The 23904-nt window shown below is 36.0% G+C and overlaps 2 protein-coding genes across 2 annotated transcripts; one reads left to right on the top strand and one right to left on the bottom strand.

Annotated features, from left to right (window-relative positions):
• Positions 1–62: 62 nt before the first annotated feature.
• Positions 63–19644, top strand: LOC144434695 (putative citrate synthase 1, mitochondrial). The gene is made up of 10 exons (XM_078123211.1): positions 63–170; positions 4452–4508; positions 6435–6542; positions 8034–8231; positions 9123–9314; positions 11293–11492; positions 12550–12679; positions 15970–16071; positions 16434–16643; positions 17326–19644. The coding sequence occupies exons 1-10, from the start codon at positions 123–125 to the stop codon at positions 17488–17490; spliced, it is 1410 nt and encodes a 469-aa protein (XP_077979337.1). The 5' UTR covers positions 63–122; the 3' UTR covers positions 17491–19644.
• Positions 19645–21093: 1449 nt separating this feature from the next.
• On the bottom strand, positions 21094–23505 carry LOC144433904 (10 kDa heat shock protein, mitochondrial-like). The gene is made up of 4 exons (XM_078122303.1): positions 23349–23505; positions 22365–22523; positions 21993–22082; positions 21094–21413 (listed from the first exon to the last, which is right to left on the bottom strand). Exons 1-4 carry the CDS (start codon positions 23349–23351, stop codon positions 21354–21356), a joined length of 312 nt encoding a protein of 103 aa, XP_077978429.1. The 5' UTR covers positions 23352–23505; the 3' UTR covers positions 21094–21353.
• Between the last annotated feature and the right edge of the window lie 399 nt (positions 23506–23904).

The raw sequence follows: 23904 nt of genomic DNA, 5'->3' as shown, positions 1-23904 counted from the left end.
AAAATACTTTTCCAGGTGTTGATTTTACTACGCATGCGTTCATTATTGTCTGTGTGTCTATTTCCTATTCAGCGGCGTGAGACTATTTCTTTACATTGCTCGGCTTGTAAAACGTTATAAAAATGTCGCTTTTGCGGATAGCATCGAGAACTCTTGTTCAGACGGTTAAGGTGAGCATATGCAAATCTACTCGTTTATACTGAATTTAAATTTTCCACTTATTACTGCATTTTGTAATTGTACGATGTACGATGTGAAAAAGCAACACATGAGTCGCCGGCCGCACAACCTGTCGTCGTCGATCTCTCACACGTAACGAATTCGTGTGTGATCACACCGTTCAGCCGTGATCAGCTGCTCGCTAGCACCAGTTGTTAGTGGTAACAACGTGTAGTTACATGCGTGTTACACTAAATGCAACTTATCAATCTTTGGCGCAGTTTCCCTCCTGTAAAATTGTCGAATTTGTTCTGTCTATAAAATGAGAATAGTGAAAAAAAAAAACTTTCAATCGGGTGAACACCCCTGGGCCCTAGTTTCATTGCAGGAAGAGTGGTCGATATGGGTAATTTCAAATATTGACAATACTTCAATTGAATTTGTAAGAAAGAATGTTGTTCCAGTATTTGGACGTTTCAAACAGTAATCAATTTTGCATAACAAGAATTGGTAGTGCAGTTATTCAAATACATATGTCAAAGATTGTTTTTAAAAAATTACTTTATTTTTCATGAATCAAAAATATCACAATTGTAATAACGATAACCTGTCCCATGCAGTTTACAAATGACAAGTCACAAGGTACCTACCAAGTCTGGATAAAAATTAGCAAAATGAAACCCCTTTAAAAGCAACAGTTAACATTATAATACTACAGTATGTGATCTAAAAAAATGGCAATGTAAAGTCAGAAGCAAAACAAGAAGAGTTCGAGTATACTATCATGGAAGTTATACTTCCATGATACTATGTATAATGTAGGGTTTATTTTTACTACACTCTACAGTATTACTTTAGTCTCAAAATTTTGCATGTAAAATTCAACTAGCAAGTCCACCTAAAACAAAACAAAATTAACCAATATAAACCTTCCCTTTTGATTGCCAGACCCTCATATTTTACACCCAGCATCCAAGCACGCTATAGTCCTGTAGGATAATACCTGGTGTAGTACTGCAAACTGTACCGTCGTATATTTCCAAATGAAATACTAATGTGTGTAATAATCTACAATATGAAACAGTCAACCCACCAGTGCATTACATGTCAGTCAACTATGTACTGTTTGTCCATGGATCTGCTTACTCCAGCCATGGTCTACCTTGGAAAAAAATGAAAAAGTTTCAGTCCAAATACAGTTTATTTATGTACATGATGGAAAAAATACTGCAGAAATTCCAGTGAAAAAATACTGAGCAATGCAAATGACAAATGTATACAAATTCAAAAATCTTGGTTACAAATTTTTCTGCATATTCGGTTCACCATACATACTCTTCAGACTTGCAAAACTTGAATATGTATGAAAAATCAGTAGACATTTAAGTGTATGCTACTCAATGATTAGAAGAGCATGTACTGCAGTTGCAATATTACATTCTTTATAAGCAAGAGGTCATATGAATATTGAATATGAAAACCATTAACTAATAAATTCCTTTCTATATGGTGTGTATAGATCAAAATGTTTTATTCTCCTAACAATGCAAAATTGTTGATAAGTGTGGAGTGAATAGAGTCCTATGATTCTTTTAAGCAAGATATGAATGGAATTCCATGTAGGTAAATTGTTATCCACGAACCACTGTTATTGACATTATGAGTGTCTGCAATTTGTACTCTTGTCCTAGTAGTACATGTAAGTAGTACAAAAGAACTGTAATGTACTTGACTACATGCGTATATTAAAAAAATGACATTGTCAAATATGTATTTACATTTACAACATACCTATATCATGATAGATATATTACATCATGTGATGGCTGACATTACAATGACCTAAAGTGGTGAAAGCATAATTTGTTGTTATACCAAGGCAATGGCACGTAGACTTTGGTGGGTGTCAACTCATTGAGATATTGATGTTACTACTATAATTTAGTCTTTCTCTAAGATCCCTCCCCTTGTACAGTTCCGATGTCATATCAGAATGATATTGATTCATATGTTGAGACATGTTTGTCATAATGTTGCACGGCGTAACAGAAGGAATACAATATATAGTAAATTTAATAAATTAGTTCACTAGAACAAATTGCTTTGAACACATGACCTTTATATACACAGTAATGTAATGGAACAAGCTACTCCCACAATTATCTATATTTATTGAATTGACATGTAAATCAATTTACAGTGAACTGTTTCACTCAAATTTTGACATACAAGCCACACTTTCCATATTTATGATTTTGATTATCCCATGTTTCAACCTTTCCTAGCAGTAGTGTAGTAACACTGTCAAGACAACCATGCATGAGATAGCTTATCTAGATTACAATCAGTGTCCCTTGTATGTCTATTTCCAATGCTGCCAAATTACTCAGTCAAATGAATTGCCCTATATACAGTAATACTGTAGATAATCACTCAATACAGGCAGATTTCTAAATCTTCAAGTAAAGCTTATTATAAATTGTAAGGGAGGCGCTTGTACGATGCAGAAACCAGAAAACCACGTAATTGCAGATTTTCTGCTGAGATGATTTTATGAGATAAAAAGGTGAAAGCACTGCCATTCTTAATCTGGCTGCCATATTTATGAATGTAGTAGACTGTAGACTGTAATTTTCGCTTCGTCACATCTGTAACTAAAATAGACACTAGACAAGTCTCCACATGATTTTGTATGAATTGATATTGTTGTATGTATGCAGTTTACTTGGAAATTGACTAGTGTCTTAGAAGACTAGATGTAACACTGACAGCTTGAAATCAGAATAGCCAAGAATTAGCACAAATTAAATATGTGTACATAAAGAATTATCCATATTGTAGTGCCATCATATTAATACATACTATAGTATTTATGTTTGTTCTTTGCTGTTATGAATATTCACACAGTTCATTCACCGCAACAGACAAACATGTTCAAAGCATTTTAACATACTATTTTTATACGGTATTCTGTATCATCGTAAATCTTATAAAAACCCTTGCCTAGCATTAGTAGACCTCTAAAGTAGATGAAATACTAAAACAGCCAAATGATAGTAATTTGACGTATGTAGAAATATTAATTTACGCCATAAATACATCCATGGTTACCGGTAGAGAATTAGAGGCCTCTAGAATTGAACAGGAACACCTAAGTACATGTACTAGAAAGACAAGTGTGATATTTAGTGAGAAATTAATTCATTGAAAGCGATACTGGTGACAGGCAGACTAATCGGTGTGGCAGTACTAAATTGACTGGACCGTGGTTCAGATTGTAAGATTGCTGTTAGAGTGTGATTGGTTAGAACAGATCCCTAGAGTCAATATAGAGCATTACAAATATTCATAAGGTATTCTGAAGCAAGGAAGGGGTCAAAGTAAATGTAGAAATGTAGAAAATGTCTAATTTTCATGGAAAATTTGTTTCTTTCTTTCAGAATAAATTTCATCTCAGTGTTATATCTTATAAATTTGAATCACCACTGTGACCAGACGTGATTTATTTCTATATATCTGCAAATGCTTTGTATTGTGTGATATAGGATTTATTTTTAATTACCTTATATCAACCAAGGATGCAGCTTGTCTGTTACCTGTCCACTTTTGGTTTCACTGAAACTGATATTTGGAAACGTATAAGAAAGAAGGTGGTGTACTGTACTCTAATTTATCATCAAAGATGAACGTTTTGATTGTACTATAAAGACAGCAATAATTAAAATAAAGATAAAAGTAGCCCATCACATTCTCATTCCAAGAAATTTCATGTTTAATATCAGGAGAACATGAGATGTAGGTTTGTTAAAGCCAAGATGAATGAAGTGACTTGGTGAGCAAATGATCACAAACATCAACTGAGTGCATACATTGAGACAATTCACCATGTAATGCAAGACTCAACTTTCGATGAATTGCAGGAAATCAGACATGTTGGATTTCCTTGTGACGCACATTGCAATGTTGTTTTGTGCTGTGATTACATGTGTGTGTGTGTGTGTGTCTGTGTGTGTGTGTGTGTGTGCGTGTGTGTGTGTGTGTGTGTGTGTGTGTGTACACAAAGCAATTAGTTGTATGTGACAAATTGCTTAGTGTGTTGTTCACCAAATTACCTTGTGTATCTTGGCCTTTACAGTTAAGGATGTGTTCTAATGCATGTGTCTCACCTAGTCATGCCTGCAGACAGGGACATTCTGAGAATAGAGTCTCGACTTACTCCACTTGCAAGCAGGAGAAGTGTCTCATCTAGTTCATCTCTGTTTATGTACTTATAAGATTTCATATTTCTTTAGTTTCAGAATGTTGTCCCAGTCATCAGTACAGGTGTACGACACAAGTCAGATTCCTCAGTAAGTATACTATAATTATGCCATGAAAGTCATCAGTTAGAAATTATGACATGTATTGACATCAGATCTTGCAATGAATAGTTGATTTAGTGTATAACTACAACATGGATAGCTGGCAAGCAGAGATGACTTGCCCTTGGATAATGATTGTCCCTATTGTATGCTGAAACATGTGGAATATACCATAGATCCTCCACCCAGTGGGTGGAAGGTCTATGATTATACTCACAAATTTTATCCTTTTAATATTATATAACAAGGTATTATTGATAGCAAAGCCTTCTGCTTCAAATGGACAACAAAATTTTGTGCCAGATTCAAAATTACATAATACATGTATATGTGTACAGCTAATGAAAATATGTAATTAGTATCTGATTGACATATAAAATGTCTAGGTCCTCCAATGTGCATAGTGGTAATGTTATAATACCAATTATACTACAATGTGGCTACAGATGATATTGTGAAAAGACTTGTAATTGGTGTTTCCATGTAACCTGCATAAAGTGCACTGCAGTGAAACAAGTCTCAAATAAATAGATTTGCTGTGTCACTTTGTCTCAAGGTTTCCTGCGAGTCAGCCCTTACTAATGTATTCAACTTGTATTGTACTGAGACAAATATTCATGGATTTACAACAAGAGCTGTCGGGGTTATTATATTCTACTAACCTTGACTGGTTTTGTTGTAGAATTGTCACCTGACTAGTGTTTTTTTAGTAATGCATTGAAAGTCTTTGCCTTGAATCGTGGAAACGTCAATCATTGAACATGTTTGTATGGTGAAAGAGATAATAAATACGTCTGTGGCATATCTTATGGTCCATTTAAAAAGTCAAATAATGTAAAAATGGGTGGTGTTGTGAAAGTAGGTAAAATACACCCTAGTTGTGAAGTATTTTACAGGGGCACCCTTTCAAAAACCTTGCACATGGTCAGGGGATAGAAATCTATGCAGATTTTAATGGCGTCACTCTTTTTGTCCCTTATTTGGGGTCCTAACCCTAGCAAACAGAATGAAAATACTTGTACATTCACATAGTGCTGAGTCAGCTATATGTAGATGTAAAGTTGCCCGGTTTAAAACAATGTAGTGTGATTTAGGCTTTTAAAATATTTTAGGGCTGTGTTGTCACATGGACATGCACTGATGCACAGCAAACTGACAACAGCAGACCGGATGAATGTACATATACAAATGTACTATATGTGAATTGTCTGGCAGTGCAGATTTGCCCTTTATAAGGCAACAAAGGAAAGCGTATAAGTAATTGTGTCCTCTCTGAGATCTCATGAAATATAACATGTATATAGGTTGGTATGGTTGGAGAATGTCTGACAAATGTGAGTTGGTAAACAAGTGTTTACAGTGAAGGCAAGGAGGATCTTAAAAGATTTCATGTGTGTTACTGATGCTGTGGAGTTTACTATAATGTTATCAAGTCAGTTCAGAGTTAGGAACTAACATGAAATCCCATTCAAGGCCAATATGACACATCATCACCATTTAACGGTATGTACTACCAACATGTACAACAACTTAGCTGTAGAGAGATTATGTAGGTACTAAGGTAGGTACAAGATATAGGGGTGCTGATATGGAAGAACTATATATCTAGGACATTTGACAAAATTTGATAGGTGCTTCAAATGAGTACTAGTACTTAAATTAATGACTGTTGTTGTAAGTGATAGCCTTGGCATTTACAGACTGCATGTATAAATGTGTGACCCAAATAGGGGTATGCCTCAAACGTATATGTAGATTTGTAGAAAACTGGTTCTCATGTATGTATTTCTATGCAATAAATTGTCATGTGTATCTAATACCTAATGTACTCTATGGTAAGTTTGTCATATTTCACAGAGCAATATGAAAAAATGTGAACATTATAAAATCATATTTTTCATTTCGTATTTTCAGGATCTGAAAGATGTCATGCATGATCTTGTACCCAAACATGTATCAGAAGTAAGAGAATTCCGTAAACAGTTTGGAAATAAAGTCATTGGAGAAGTACAGGTTGACATGGTGAGTTAACTAAATAAGGTCATGACCTATAACCTTTGACCTTTGTGTAGCAGTGTCCCTTGATAGATATCTCAATGAAGTGTTATTAATTGATTACAAATAGATGTATTGTGTTGTATTCAGATAGACTGTGAAACAGCTATGCCATATTGATTTAATACAACATCATCATATGAAAAGTTCTGTTTCTATTTATTGAAATTTGAAAAATGTTGGAAAAATTGACTTAGATATTTATTTTTGGTATTTAATTTGAAAAATGTATAGAGAATATTAAATTAATTGGATGTAATAACTAGTCAGTATATGTTCTTGATATATAAATATTTTTTTTTAAAATTTAAATCCTTTCTTACATTGGCAACAAAATCATCATAGTTCAACATGATAGCACCACATGCTGAGAATATAGGATACAATATGGTGAAATATTTGCTATCATAATCATATCATAAAACTATATTGTTTTCCAATCAATTTGTTTTAACTCTGATATTATATCTATTTAAAATTAAAGTCATTTTACCATAAAGGTATACACAAGTTGGGGTGATCACCAAAGTCAAAGGCATTGATTCAAGTTGATTACAGCATGGTGAATATAGAATGTGAATGGATGGATTAATGTTATGTAATACATAGTTTGATATGGGGCACTGGTAGTGATTAGGATAACTCACTCAGGTCAGATTCCAACTATAAAAAAGAATCAAATGTTAACATTGAAATTGATTAAATCTAAAGGTCTTTTTACATTTGTCTGAATGTATTTAGAATTTTCACATATTCACTTGAAATGAATATCAGCATTCTAGCTCATTGTATTGTCTCTCAACTATGTGAACTGTGTGTAAAAATGTACAGAGGGCAGTGATCTATAAAGTGTACAATACTATATGAAAGAAATAATGTTGAATAATTAAATGGATAGTCAGATATCAAAGTAATGCTGATACTAGAGAATGTCATTTTATGTGTGCTTTGGAACATGCGTCCTTCTAAACCTACCTGGTTATATGTAATTATATAACAGGGCATGGATTGATATGAGAGACAATTACCTATTGTTTAGGTTATTGCCAACATGTGATTTGTAGTTAGTAGTGTACAACATGTACCATGGTACTATGTATTCTAGTCTAGACATGTGTTCATAGTTTGCATAGTTTTTAGCTCATTTAGAATAATGGAAAAGACATTATTTGTAATACATGTAGGATGATGTAGCTTAAACAACATTGTAATTGATATGTGTGCAGGTGACCTCTAAAATATGTAGATGTATTATGTCAGTGGTTTCAATTAAAGTTTTATTGAAAATGTACTTACAAAAAAGTCAATTTAATAGTATCAGTTATTTTGATCAATGTCAGTCATTTGAGAGGATTTCATTTAGTTGAATGGTATATGTATATTGTCATTAGTAAAGCACTTTCAACATATGATTCCCTTACCTTTAAAGCATCAAAATATTGTTTTTTTATTCACTAGCTTTATGGTGGTATGCGTGGTATCAAGGGTCTAGTGTGTGAAACATCCCATCTAGATCCAGAACTGGGAATTGAATTCCGAGGTTACACCATCCCTCAATGTCAGGAACTCTTACCCAAAGCACCAGGTGGTGCAGAACCCTTACCAGAAGGTCTCTTCTGGCTTCTGTGTACCGGAAATATCCCAACTCCTGAACAGGTAAGTGATTTGTCATCTCTCTAATTTATTCATATAATTTCCCTTGTTGCATGACACGGAGGATATCAAACATAATATCAAAGTTTAAGAAAGAGAATGTGAGGACAAACTAATTAAAAAAACTTATTTTTACTAATTACCAGACTGGTATATTCATATTTTTACTAATTACCAGACGGGTATATTCATATTTTTACTAATTACCAGACTGGTATATTCATAATTATGTTCATGTACAAGAAGGCATTTTAGTCACTGTTTATTTCTGTGTTTTTGTTGTCCAGCAAAATAAGCAAAAGTAAGTCTTTTAGTGAAAATGTCCAGGTTTACAGTATTTCTTGAAAACAAATTATTTTATATTGTCATTGTACATCAACAGGTGATAATTTTCTACATGGTAGATACCTTTGAAAGCTAGATTTTTTTGACACCTTTTTTCAATTTTTTTAGCTAAACTATTTTATGAGGTACAAATAGCATCATATAAAGCTGAAGAAAGTTGATAGATTCCAGAGATTTGCTAAAATTGTCAACTTACAAGTAATAATTACCAAGAACTAGTCATGTGCTTGTAATTATTAAAACAGGCTGAATTTGTTGAACCAAAATAGATAATGAAATACTTAACAATCAATGTACGAGATTTGCTGATGACCTGAAAAATGTTCATCAGCTTAGATCAAATGAAATGACTAAACAGTGAATCTTAGTAGAACATTGAGTGTGGTTGATGATAATCATAATGCAAAATTCCACAGTTACAGTTGACCCTAAGTATGAATGATAAGCCAGTTCTAGAAGTTAATAGTGGATGCTCCTGTCTCTGTACATCATGGGATTGTAGCATATGATTGTAAATTTACCAATGTTTGTCTTTTATTTCTGTTTTAGGTTGCATTTGTATCTAAAGAGTGGGCCAACAGGGCTCATCTACCTGCCCATGTTGTAACAATGTTGAATAACTTTCCTAATACCCTACATCCAATGTCCCAATTCAGTGCTGCCATCACAGCCCTGAATAGTGAAAGTAAATTTGCTAAAGCTTACTCTGACAGAGATGTCCATAAGAGTACATACTGGGAGGTGAGTTGTGTGTCTTTTCTTGTCTTTTCCCATATTGTCTGCTGTAATAGTCTAACAACATACCAGAAATAAAATGAAAGTTTTATCCCTGAAAGTAAGCAGGTAAAATCTACCCTACTTCCCCATGTATATTACCAGTTTTCCACACCAAAGTAATGTTATATGTAATATATGGAAATCTGTGCATTGGAGGTGTTACGAGATGTTCCCCATCTGTTACTGGGTGCATACTAAACCTTAGCAAAATACTGCTCCAAAGTGACATTTTGAATAGTCACAGGATGTACACGTAGGTTTCTGTGACTCAGATATTTTTTAATGAAGTATTCAGAAATCAATACATATGGGGCATATATGGAGTGGATGATTTATTGTGCACAGCTGAATAGTTGAATTCAGAAGTCAGATCAGTTACAAGCATACACAGAAACCATACAGGACTTGATGGACTAGTTAGACTAGCTGTGTACACATACATAAAGTTGCCTGAGGATGAATTATATGAAAATGTCAACTTGTGTATGAAGAACACAGACACTAAATTGAACATTTTATCGATTGTGTAGACTTTGTACCAGCAAACACCAGAATAAAAAAAAAAATGAAGTATGTACTCTGCAATCATTCATGCAGAGAGAGTAAAGAAATACATGCACATGTGTAAGAACAGACTAAATATAATAGAGTGAGCTATGTAGTGCAACCGGTATGTGTTATGTCAGGTACTCAGCAGTGGGTGTGGTGAGTTGGTTGCATGCAATTATACTACAACCAAAAACATGTTTTTGGCCATTGATCTAGGGGTGCCCAGTAGTGACAAATCTTTCAGACCCTGGTTGACATACCTGTCAATCATGTCATGACTGACCTTTAACTTCTGATTTTTGAGATTGTTCAAATGTAAATAGCATTCATTGTAAGTATGATATGTGTTGTGCATGTCACTAAATGTCAAAATGTGTACACCTCATATTCTGTCTCAGAAATAGTGTAGTTTGTGTCATGTCTTCTTGCCAGATGTGATGTAATTTGTTATGAATTACCATAGTATTGCCATAATATTCAAATATTTTTGATTACTTATCCTTCCTATATTAAATTTTTTTTTTATTAGTTCATGAAACCTACATAAACATTATATGTATGATGAGAGCAAAAATGAATATGGAAAGTATAGACCTTAGCACTTATTCTGTATTCAGATGCCTGGTAGAAATATGTTATGAAACATTATACTTGGTTATATTTCCACAATGAAACAATTAATATGTTTTACTTCTGTCAAACACGTATCTCAAAACAGACTATTATTGCCAACCATATTTAGTCAATTGACATGCTATTCAAAAAGTTCTTTTCAGTATTTTGCTAAAAAGGGCAATGTCTGTAACTTAATAGTCAGTGGCTAATGTTTACTTTTGTTTTATTTTTGAAATGTATCATATATTAATCATCTTTAAAAGTATGCTGAATCATGTCAAGTAAGCAGTAGAGCTTATACCAGAAATATGGATATGATATAAAAATGACATACTTTATGGTATCAAAAAATTGATAACTATCCTAGGCTTGGTTACCAAGGTTCTTTGTGAACACTAATCAATCTCTATCACATTGTGTCTGTGCAGATTACCTGTGAATAAGTTATGTGTATTCAGGGTTGTTGCTTAGGGTCAAGGAACATTACTGGTAACAGGATGGAGGTGTCGGGGTGGTGGTGATGGGGTCTAGTAAAACTGGTATAGTAACCCATACATTTATACCATAATTTGATGGGGAACTCAAGGAGATTTTTACCTGCTTACCAGCCCATAACAAAGTGATTGGTATTTACATAATATGTTTGTAATACACTGACTTTTAAAAAAAAGGGGGGGGGGGGGGGGGGGGGCGACGACATAGTTACAGAGAGCGTTTGTTAAACTAAAATTGGCATAACATTTAATATGTGTTTGTTTGTTTGTTTGTTCCTACACAGTATGCTTATGAAGATGCTATGGATTTGATTGCTAAGTTACCAACCATTGCAGCTACAATTTACCGTAATCTGTACAGAGAAGGAACAGCCATTGGTGCTATTGATACAGACAAAGATTGGTCTCACAATTTCACAACTATGCTTGGATATGACAACGAAATGTTCACAGAACTCATTAGATTGTATTTAACCATCCATAGGTGAGTTTGGATATAAAGACAGTATTAGTTTACTAAGTTTATTACTGAATGGATAGAGAATCAATCAATCAATCAATCAATTATCACTCTATCAAAATTTCTATCACCATACTCAGGAACATTATTCTGTTCACATGGCACTGAAAAGTGTTAATCCACACTATGTTTCTTTGAATAGATATGTCCATCATTGGTCATCAACATTTTATTTTCAGATCTGCAGCATGTTTTATATCAAGAGGTGGGAATACCAAAATTACATTTGAAAAAATCTGCTGCCATAAATGTCATTTCCCCACATTTTGCCGTAACCAGCAGACAGTTGTTAGCTAATTTAAAACAAATGCAAATAATACAACAGTAATAAGTTAGAGTTTCATTAAATAAACTGAATTATGAGAAGGACAGATGATTCAAAATATACAAATTGACTTTATGGAGAGGTAATCTAATGGTTGTGAAGTCAAGTGTGAAGGCAATGATGATTTGGTCAGAGTCACAAACAAGAATATAGCATTACCATGTGATTATATGTGGGTGAAATTTGGTAAGACCAGTGTCATTTCCTATGTATGGCATCACTGCAGGAGGATGCAACAAATCAATATTGGCCATCGTCACAAACCACGGCCTGTTTAACGGCACCATTCTTTACATGCCACCCCACTTTTATTTCGTAGTGTAGCAGAAGTAATAACAGCTCTGGTTTGCGAGAATGATATTGGCAGGTTAATCATATAATTCCAGACATATGTATATAATATAGTGCATGTATTTCAAAGTTGTGTTGAACAATTTAAGTTGCCCACTAGAAAGAGTGACATGCATACCTGAAGCATATGTTCCTTAGGACAGAGATGACAAAAGTACATCATTGTCAAGCAACTGTTTATCAACTACTGACATTGTTATTAAAATTAGTAGATATTATAACTAAAAAGACAAGTGAATGTCTTCTTTATTTTTATGTTGCCAAACAAAGACAAATTCATTTCAAGATATCTGCAATGGTTGTTATGCTTATATCACATTTTATCCCATATTTTTCTAAATCTAGTGACCATGAAGGTGGCAATGTTAGTGCACATACATGTCACTTGGTAGGTAGTGCATTGTCAGATCCATATTTATCATTTGCTGCTGGTATGAATGGTTTGGCAGGACCACTGCATGGATTGGCTAACCAGGTAAGCAGGCCTCCAGTAATCTCTTGTACTCATAACAACAAGATACTCAACTGTAACATGAACACTGACAAAGCATAGACCGTGGTTGGAGGGTGTATGGACAAAGTCTGTACTTCTGTGACAGTCCTCAACTGAAAAACAAACAGTTGCTAAATTTATCACTCTGTTGTTTTTGGTGAAGTGCTAGATCTAGCACACTGCCCTGCAACTCTTCACTTTTGACCCCCTGTGTTACCTGACCCCACTTATCTAATGTTGTCCCTACAGGTGACCCAAGCATGGCCACCACTTATCTAAGGTTGTCCCTTCAGGTCACCCAAGCATGGCCACCACTTATCTAAGGTTGTCCCTTCAGGTGACCCAAGCATGGCCACCACTTATCTAAGGTTGTCCCTTCAGGTGATCCAAGCATGGCCACCACTTATCTAAGGTTGTCCCTTCAGGTGACCCAAGCATGGCCACCACTTATCTAAGGTTGTCCCTTCAGGTCACCCAAGCATGGCCACCACTTATCTAAGGTTGTCCCTTCAGGTGACCCAAGCATGGCCACCACTTATCTAAGGTTGTCCCTTCAGGTGATCCAAGCATGGCCACCACTTATCTAAGGTTGTCCCTTCAGGTGATCCAAGCATGGCCACCACTTATCTAAGGTTGTCTCTTCAGGTGACCCAAGCATGGCCACCACTTATCTAAGGTTATCCCTTCAGGTGACCCAAGCATGGCCACCACTTATCTAAGGTTGTCTCTTCAGGTGAACCAAGCATGACCACCACTTATCTAAGGTTGTCCCTTCAGGTGATCCAAGCATGGCCACCACTTATCTAAGGTTGTCTCTTCAGGTGACCCAAGCATGGCCACCACTTATCTAAGGTTGTCCCTTCAGGTGACCCAAGCATGGCCACCACTTATCTAAGGTTGTCTCTTCAGGTGAACCAAGCATGACCACCACTTATCTAAGGTTGTCCCTTCAGGTCACCCAAGCATGGCCACCACTTATCTAAGGTTGTCCCTTCAGGTGACCCAACCATGGCCACCACTTATCTAAGGTTGTCCCTTCAGGTGAACCAAGCATGGCCACCACTTATCTAAGGTTGTCCCTTCAGGTGACCCAAGCATGGCCACCACTTATCTAAGGTTGTCCCTTCAGGTGACCCAAGCATGGCCACCACTTATATAAGGTTGTCTCTTCAGGTGAACCAAGCATGGCCACCACTTATCTAAGGTTGTCCCTTCAGGTGACCCAAGCATGGCCACCACTTATCTAAGGTTGTCTCTTCAGGTGAACCAAGCATGGCCACCACTTATCTAAGGTTGTCCCTTCAGGTGACCCAAGCATGGCCACCACTTATCTAAGGTTGTCTCTTCAGGTCACCCAAGCATGGCCACCACTTATCTAAGGTTGTCCCTTCAGGTGACCCAAGCATGGCCACCACTTATCTAAGGTTGTCCCTTCAGGTCACCCAAGCATGGCCACCACTTATCTAAGGTTGTCCCTTCAGGTGACCCAACCATGGCCACCACTTATCTAAGGTTGTCTCTTCAGGTGAACCAAGCATGGCCACCACTTATCTAAGGTTGTCCCTTCAGGTGACCCAAGCATGGCCACCACTTATCTAAGGTTGTCTCTTCAGGTCACCCAAGCATGGCCACCACTTATCTAAGGTTGTCCCTTCAGGTGATCCAAGCATGGCCACCACTTATCTAAGATTGTCCCTTCAGGTCACCCAAGCATGGCCACCACTTATCTAAGGTTGTCCCTTCAGGTCACCCAAGCATGGCCACCACTCATCTAAGGTTGTCCCTTCAGGTCACCCAAGCATGGCCACCACTTGTCTAAGGTTGTCCCTTCAGGTGACCCAAGCATGGCCACCACTTATCTAAGGTTGTCCCTTCAGGTCACCCAAGCATGACCACCACTTATCTAAGGTTGTCCCTTCAGGTCACCCAAGCATGGCCACCACTTATCTAAGGTTGTCCCTTCAGGTGACCCAAGCATTGCCACCACTTATCTAAGGTTGTCCCTTCAGGTGACCCAAGCATGGCCACCACTTATCTAAGGTTGTCCCTTCAGGTGACCCAACCATGGCCACCACTTATCTAAGGTTGTCTCTTCAGGTGAACCAAGCATGGCCACCACTTATCTAAGGTTGTCTCTTCAGGTCACCCAAGCATGGCCACCACTTATCTAAGGTTGTCTCTTCAGGTCACCCAAGCATGGCCACCACTTATATAAGATTGTCCCTTCCGGTGACCCAAGCATGGCCACCACTTATCTAAGGTTGTCCCTTCAGGTGGCCCAAGCATGGCCACCACTTATCTAAGATTGTCCCTTCAGGTCACCCAAGCATGGCCGCCACTTATCTAAGGTTGTCCCTTCAGGTGACCCAAGCATGGCCACCACTTATCTAAGGTTGTCCCTTCAGGTCACCCAAGCATGGCCACCACTTATCTAAGGTTGTCCCTTCAGGTGACCCAAGCATGGCCACCACTTATCTAAGGTTGTCCCTTCAGGTCACCCAAGCATGGCCACCACTTATCTAAGGTTGTCCCTTCAGGTGACCCAAGCATGGCCACCACTTATCTAAGGTTGTCCCTTCAGGTGACCCAAGCATGGCCACCACTTATCTAAGGTTGTCCCTTCAGGTGACCCAAGCATGGCCACCACTTATCTAAGGTTGTCCCTTCAGGTCACCCAAGCATGGCCACCACTTATCTAAGGTTGTCCCTTCAGGTGACCCAAGCATGGCCACCACTTATCTAAGGTTGTCTCTTCAGGTCACCCAAGCATGGCCACCACTCATCTAAGGTTGTCCCTTCAGGTGACCCAAGCATGGCCACCACTTATCTAAGGTTGTCCCTTCAGGTGACCCAAGCATGGCCACCACTTATCTAAGGTTGTCTCTTCAGGTGAACCAAGCATGGCCACCACTTATCTAAGGTTGTCCCTTCAGGTGAACCAAACATGGCCACCACTTATGTAAGGTTGTCCCTTCAGGTGAACCAAACATGGCCACCACTTATCTAAGGTTGTCCCTTCAGGTGACCCAAGCATGGCCACCACTTATCTAAGGTTGTCTCTTCAGGTGAACCAAGCATGGCCACCACTTATCTAAGGTTGTCCCTTCAGGTCACCCAAGCATGGCCACCACTTATCTAAGGTTGGCTGAGTGTTCATATCCCAAGTGAGAACACTGGCTGGTTGGGTATAATGGCAGAGGAAATGATATCCATTTATATTTTAAAGTGAAATATTACATTATAATCAGTTGTGTGAATATTCTATTTTACAGGAAGTGTTGTTGTGGTTGGAACATCTACAACAACAAGTTGGTGAAGATGTCTCAGATGATAACCTCAGAGAAGTTATCTGGAATACATTGAAATCAGGACAGGTCAGTCACAACCAGAAAATAAACGATGCAAGAAAAGTTACAATCTTGATACATCAATCACAAGCACTTAACATACCAATGATTTGACACAATGTAACTCTCTGTGATTTCAAATTAATATCATTGCCACTTATCAAATTGAATGTGATGTTAGATTACTGTATTAACAGTGAAATATAATGTAACATGTAACAAGTGTGTGTACCATTAGTATCTGTAGTTTGTTTTAATATATCAGTCATTAGACAAATTGTTGTGAAAGACGCAAAAAAAAACCATTCAATATCCTAATCAACCTTCTAACTATAAATTCATATAAAATTTGTGGCATCTAAATTTTGTTGCTATTTATTTCAAAAAAGGTTGTACCAGGGTATGGACATGCAGTTCTCCGTCAGACAGATCCACGTTATCTCGTGCAGCGTGAATTTGCTCTCAAGCACATGCCAGAAAACAAGCTGTTCAAACTGGTATCTCAGCTTTTCAAAATGGTGCCTGATATTCTGACTGAGCAGGGCAAAGCAAAGAATCCCTGGCCAAATGTGGATGCCCATAGTGGTGTTCTCCTTACAGTAAGTAACCCTTCTATTCTAATAGTGGTTTCTTATACTGATATATTGTATCTCATAGCAAATCCATGCTTCCATGTTTAAAGGGGTAAGTCAGACCCGGGTAAGACGTGATTATTTTGTGGTTGGGCTATTTAACTGAAAACACTTGAATTATTCCCTGTTATCCCATGTCTCATTTCAAGGAAGTTCATCTTATGACCTCTGAAGTGCTCCTTTAAAGGCCAATGTTTCAATCCCATGCTCTTGCATTAGTGTCATCATAGCAGTGCAGCCATACAGATTAAATAAGATCATTATTTTGTTCTAGACCAACTCTTTCTATCATGCTGTCAGAAATCTGTTTTTCACAATCCTAATATGAACTGGGCCCCATGTTCACTATTTGGCTTCTCTTAGGATTTTTGTGTTGTGTCTGATTTACATAAAATGAAACCAAAATTGCTGTAGAAAAAGTCATGTTATTTCTATGAATTCTAGCAAGTGTTGCCGTATTTAGTATGATGGTTTTGTATGATTCATAAATGACATAAATGACATAAAATTATAGATTATGCAATAAAGTTTTGTAGTGGAAATGAAAATTCAGCATTTCCTTAAAATCATGGCGTATAGATCCTTATAAGTGTACTCGGTAGTTGAGCCACCAAAATGATCTTAACATGTTATTCTGTTTTCATTTCAGCACTATGGTATGCATGAAATGAACTACTATACAGTATTGTTTGGTGTGTCACGTGCCCTTGGATGCATGTCATCATTCATCTGGTCAAGAGCTATGGGTCTACCAATTGAACGCCCCAAGTCTCTCACTACAGAGGGTCTCAAAAAACTTGCTGGTGCTTCATAGACACAGCATACACATACAATCCTTTGATAGCGCACCAGTTAATATGTAACTACAAAGTGATGGAGGAGATGGAATGTAGATGAAATTAAATCAGAAATAAAAGTGTGTTGTGTACAATTCATGGTATGATTTGATATGAAATGATTAAATTTTGACTAACAGTCCCTTTGTAAACATTTTGATGTTGATTTTTGACCCCAAACCGTTCTGACTATGTCAGCTATTTTTAACTGAAATAAAGTGTCTACTTTGTCAGATGTAAACTTCCCCATACATTCAACATTTGTAAACAAAAAAAAACTCACATCCAGGTATCTGTTGGGATTTTGCCCCAGTGCAAAGACAGTTCATTGCCAAGCTCGAGCAAAGATAAAACAAAAGTGTCCAGTGAATGGCAAGTGAGTTTCAACATTTTCATAAGTACATTCTCTATAGCATGACAAAGGTACTTCCTATATACTTCTAGAAGTACAGCGACTGAGTTTACACACATACCATTCAATATGAAATGAGACACTGCTGTCATGCATACGCAAGGACTGAACACACAAGACTTTAGAATTATTTGACATGAATAATTATGACTTAGAACAACAAGAAACATTTTACTAGGTAATTTGTACAGTTGGTCAGTTTCTGTGAATTGTTTACAGTTTTTTCCTGAGATAACAAAGAAAAATGAGAGAAAAACTCAAGTAACTAATTTATTGCACAAATAGTCCAAGTCTTCTCTACAGCATTGTTCATAGAGTTGTGGGAAATTTACAAAACGAAAGAGTGTTTTGGTTCAAAAGATTAGTACGTAAATAAATATGTAGTTACTGGATGGAACCCCTTTTTCTGTTTCTGTAATAATCTGAAGGGGAGACTTGTCTATGTACAGGGTGTAGCATTACTAATGTTCAAATGTAATAAAATTGTTCGCACATATGTTTTCTTTCTGTGGATGGGTTTGGTGTATTTATAGTTGCATTTCTTTTGATTGCTTAAAAACTGTGTGTTCCAGGTATCTTACAAATATTGTACATTTGTGAAGGCAAGTATTTCTATTTTGTAGTCATGAAGTACAATTCTCTCCATTATATACATCATATTTAAGCTGCAGAAAATGTTCTTGTCTGGAATATTTGATTTGCTTGAACACATTTCACTAAGCTGGCAATGTAAACATACATTAAATGTGTTATTACATATTATACCTTTGTTGTAGTCTGACCAGTCACTAACTGAATGCCTGTTGTATGTGTAGTATCTTCAACGTGTAGTTCTTACTTCTTGGACTCTGAAGTACCTTCTCCAAATCAAATGTTGACCTCAAAACCTATGTTTCAAATGTTATAGTTATTATTTCTCAGAGTTGGTTTGATGCATACAATAGCTTAAATAACGACACCCTTGACTGTGCTTTCATACTTGGGGGAAAAGTGCTTCTGTATATACCATGTATTACATAGTGGATATGAACGGCCATCAATTGCAATCCTAAATGAAATATGTGTTGTATATTGTGTATTCTGAGTAACACAAAAAGTTGTCTTGGTATACAAGTATATACCATATAAAGATACACACAAATCTGACAGCAAAACTGAACTTATACAACAAGCACAGAACAATGTACAAGAAAAGAAAAATGTATGAAGAGAATTTGTGAACAAAGATGCCCTGAACGTCTTTTTACAAACCAAAAGAACCATTCATTCATTGATCTTGGTGATTGGATGAAAATACCCATGTGATGTCATAGCAGCCAATCATTGTTAACCTTTGTAAATATCTTATTGAAGTGGAATTTGCTTGACATTTATCCGTCATGTTTGCAGAGAAACCTGTGTTCATTTTGTGTATTTACAGTAGTCTTCACAGCTAGGTTAGCATTTCTTCACAGCTGACCAAACCCTGTGTGTTGCTAAATATATGGGAATATATGGGAACTGCGCTCCCATTGTGGTGTGTGTAAGGGTTGAAATGTTGGTAATCTCTGACTCCATGGAAGGTGTATGTCAATGTTTTGTAGATACTAAATGTGCCAAACACACCAAATGTCCATCAATATCATGAAGTTGAGAGAATACCAAGTTTTCAACTCATAGCCTAATGTGATAATCCAAATGATTTATAATCAGAAGTGTGATGTTCATGTATTCAGTAATAAAGCAATAAATTTGGTTTCCACTAAAAACTTGGATGTCTGTTGTTATCTGTCCATCTTTGCAAACATTCTCTCAAAATGAACTTTGTTGATTACTGATAAGAGTAAAATTATCTTGGCATAAGACTTTCAAGGATTGATTCTACAAGTATACTTGTAGGCCAAGACAGGTAATAATTTAAATGGGGGGGGGGGGGTATCACTCTTTTTGAGGTCATGGCAGTGCATCCATTAAAAGATTTTATTTTTCATTAAATGTTTTATTTCTAGAGAGACAAATTACAGCAACATGAGTGCAAAAATAATACATGGCACCATTTGGAACATCTGAAACAATTAGTAAAAAAAAGTTACAATGCAGAGGTAGGGAACAAAATACACTCAAACTTCAAAGATACAATCTAAGACTACAAATCAATATTGCAGTCTCCACTCAGTCATCCTGGTATCTATCTGATTGTAGCATTAGTAATTTACCTAGTTATGTAATAATAAAAATTGGTATGCCACATACACCACCTTTAACCCTATACTATTAATAGTACAATGTACTTGCACATTTTGTCTAGCTATTTTGCAGGATATCATATGGCTTATTTATACTATACTTCAAAGGCCTTGTTAGTTTTGAGTGTCAGCATAGAATTCAAGAAAAAAATAGACCTTTTAACTGTTGAGGAGTATTTAGTGCAATGGTGAGAACATTAGAATCCCTTCAAGCTGTGTGAAACACTTGTTTAAATTCCTTGCTTTAATGGTAGAATTTTCAACTGGAATTTTCCTGAATGGTACAAGTCCCTAATCATGCCCTGAACACCTTTCTCTATTATTTTCCTGGTACCTACTTGTAACCTTACTGTGGAGTGTTATTAGGGACAGATTTTTACTGATTCCTCTCACGCACAACCTCATGAGGGCGTCATACATATGCATCACAATGTACTTGTCTTAGCAATGCACCACTGTGCACGTGATAAGGTCACCATAAATGTTTCAGATAAAATGTCTTTCTAATAGATTGAAGACTATTGGAGGCCATGTACATCAAAGTCAACAATCCACCCCCAGCAAATTGGATCATTGTCAGACACTGAAGAAGGACAAGTGATTTGTTTGAAACATGCATGTTTCTCAATCAAAAGTGGGACGACTTGTGTATGCATCTTAGTGCTTCCATGATGAATATATAATAAATAGTATTATAAATGATTCAATGTGATTATTCAGAATTTGCTTCTGTCATGCAAATGTCATCGCCAAGATATATGCTTTGGTGGTTACTAATTTATATTTCAAAGGCCCAAGATATTAGAAATTTCAGCCAGAAAAAACATGGTCTGGCAAGACTCTAGAGAGAGTTTGTCCAGAACAAAATAATGGTCTTATCTGATCAGTGTGTTTATATCTTGTACATCACTCACAGTAATACATTGAACCAAACCTCAGACATATCATTGTTACATTTTTTTTTTTTTATTGCTCCAATAAAGACATTACCACACAAGTTGTAAACAAAACCTAAAAAAGTGACAAAATCCAAAACCAAAGGTAATGTATCAGGTGCTATAGAGAGTTTTTTTTCTAAGTTGAAAATCTACCAAAAAAAATGAGGGTCCTTCTTTAATCTGATGGTCCACATAGTATCTGTAGTTCTGGCTTAACTGTGACAAATATAAAATGTTTTACAAGTTTAAATTATTTGTATTTTATGTTAAGATGATGATTCATCATATTTTGCCAAAATATCAGCATCTCTGAAAAGATGATAGTCCTGAAAAAGAAAGAAAAAGACTCGTGTTCAGTGATGGTTTACACATATACGGGTAAGATAAAAAATTTGCTGTTTTAATATCAGCTTTGTCATTCTGTATTTACAAGTAAAAATAGGTGGCAACATACACCGTGGCCTTTTTAAAACAAAATTTGTTATATTGAACATTCTGACATGGCAAAATACTAGTATCCTCTCATGTTCCTCAAACTATACTTCCAACAGCAGGGTATACTTCCAACAGAGTACATGTTTAGTACACGTTTTACTAAAACATCTCATTTGAACAAAGTTGAACCCTTTCCATTTGTACAGCCTATGAAGAGAATACTAGTCACATACAGTATATACTGGCAGGCAGTGAATCACTAATCAATGGCCACCATTTTACCCTTTGATAATAATCCTTAAGGACATTGTTTTGCTCAAATTTGCATACAAATTATGTCAATATCATGTTAAGACAAGCACAGACTATAGAGGACATTTAAATATTAAATACTTCCTGAAGTGGACTAAAGCTTTGAAAAAATATTTACATGTATTAATTTCATGGGAGACAATATTATCAGTACTTACTTTTTCTTCTAATGTAATCTTTGTACCTCCATACTCTGGCAATAGTACCCTATCTCCAATGCCGACACTCATTGGAATAACTTGACCCTCCTGCAAAGACAGAAATATCACAATATATAGTTATGACATAGTAGTTACACTATAATTAGTTTTACATATATGCAAAGGCAAAAATACAAATACACAGTCACAGGATAATAGATTTTGAATTATACTAGTACTTTAATATTCATTTTCACAATTGTAAGCACTTTTTTGTTATCCTAACTTTCTTTGTAGAAATATCAAAAAACATATATGACACAAACTCTATCACAAAATTAGTACATACAACTTATTTTAAAAACAAATTATGGTATCCATTGCACTTACAGAATTCTTAGCACCAGGTCCAACAGCAACAACTGTGGCTTCCAATACTTTGCCTACTGACTTCTCAGGTAACATGATGCCACCCTTTGTTTTAATTTCTGGTGCAAATCGTTCAACCAGTACTCTGTCCATAAGTGGCTTAAACCTCCTTAGTATGCTCTGTAGGTACAAGTAACACAAAGAAATTGACAAAATGTGTATTTGAAAGGGATCATAATACTGTATACATAGTGTAGTACATGTACATCTGTGTGTGTGTGTGTGTGTGTGTGTGTGTGTGTGTGTGTGTGTGTGTGTGAAACAAATTTGTAGTGGAGAATCGAATGTTAACAAGTAACCCAAGTCACCTTTTTTTTACTCATTTAGCAAGCTCTACATCTGTATCGAGCACTTTACACCAGAATATATATATATATATATATATATATATATATATATATATATATATATATATACATATATATATATATATATATATATATATATATATATATATATATATATATTTGTGTGTGTGTGTGTGTGTGTGTGTGTACACGAGTTTACTTTGTATTGCTATATTGATACATATGATATTGATATATTCATAAAATGATTGATAGTGTGAGCCTGTACAATTGAAAGAATCATATTTTTCAATTTGAATTTTTTTTAAATATAATTTTCATTAAATATTTACTTCAAACCAAATTCTTTTCATTATATTAACATAAATCCTTTACATCAATAAATACCATCATTACAATCTTTGCCAAGCTCCCTTTCAGGTGAATTGGCACTACTGTGGAAGACTCCAGAAACCTTTGGAACCCTTAACATAATGTAGAAAAGTTCACATCCACCTTTTCAAACTGATTTGGAAGCAGCACTGTTTAGCAGCGACAGAAATTAAAGCAATGACCACGACAATTGATAAACGGAAACAATTTACTGTCACCCTTCCAATGTACATCAGTTCATAACATCGCAAAAGTTCAAACTTACCATGGTTGCAAAGATGTGAATTTACGACGACGACACGAGGTTTACCGGTTTGGTCGACTTGATTTTACCCTGCGATCGTTTTACTCACGTGGTTTGAACTGGGCATGCGTTATGCCCTGGCCGTTAAGAGAATTTACATGTGATCAGGGCCGGGGTTTATTTATTTTTAATAGCAGACAGTACTAACGTGATTATGGTGATTTTGATTGTTGGATATTGTTTGCATATGATATAAAGTCAAAATATGGAAAGAAAATACATACACAATCGTTATTCTATAAATACTGTAAGTGCAGCATGGCCCCGGCAAAGATGATTCTAGAAATGTGGCCCTGAAACTGATTATGTTATTACACTATTCAGAAAAGCTTGTCTGTCAGGTAGTATGGGTATATTTTCACAGACATTATTCTACATATAAGTTATAGTGAAATCATTGCATTTATTCAAATCAACAAGCACTCAATGCTTCAATAATATTATTAGTTAGACGATTTTTTTGTGTGATAATGCGCATGTATAGAAATTATTAGCAAACATTTATACATGGTACGGG

Source organism: Glandiceps talaboti, chromosome 4 (genome assembly GCF_964340395.1).
Source record: "Glandiceps talaboti chromosome 4, keGlaTala1.1, whole genome shotgun sequence".
Taxonomy (NCBI): domain Eukaryota; kingdom Metazoa; phylum Hemichordata; class Enteropneusta; family Spengelidae; genus Glandiceps; species Glandiceps talaboti.
Note: the sequence above shows the minus strand (reverse complement) of the source record. Positions and strands in the feature narration are given on the sequence as shown.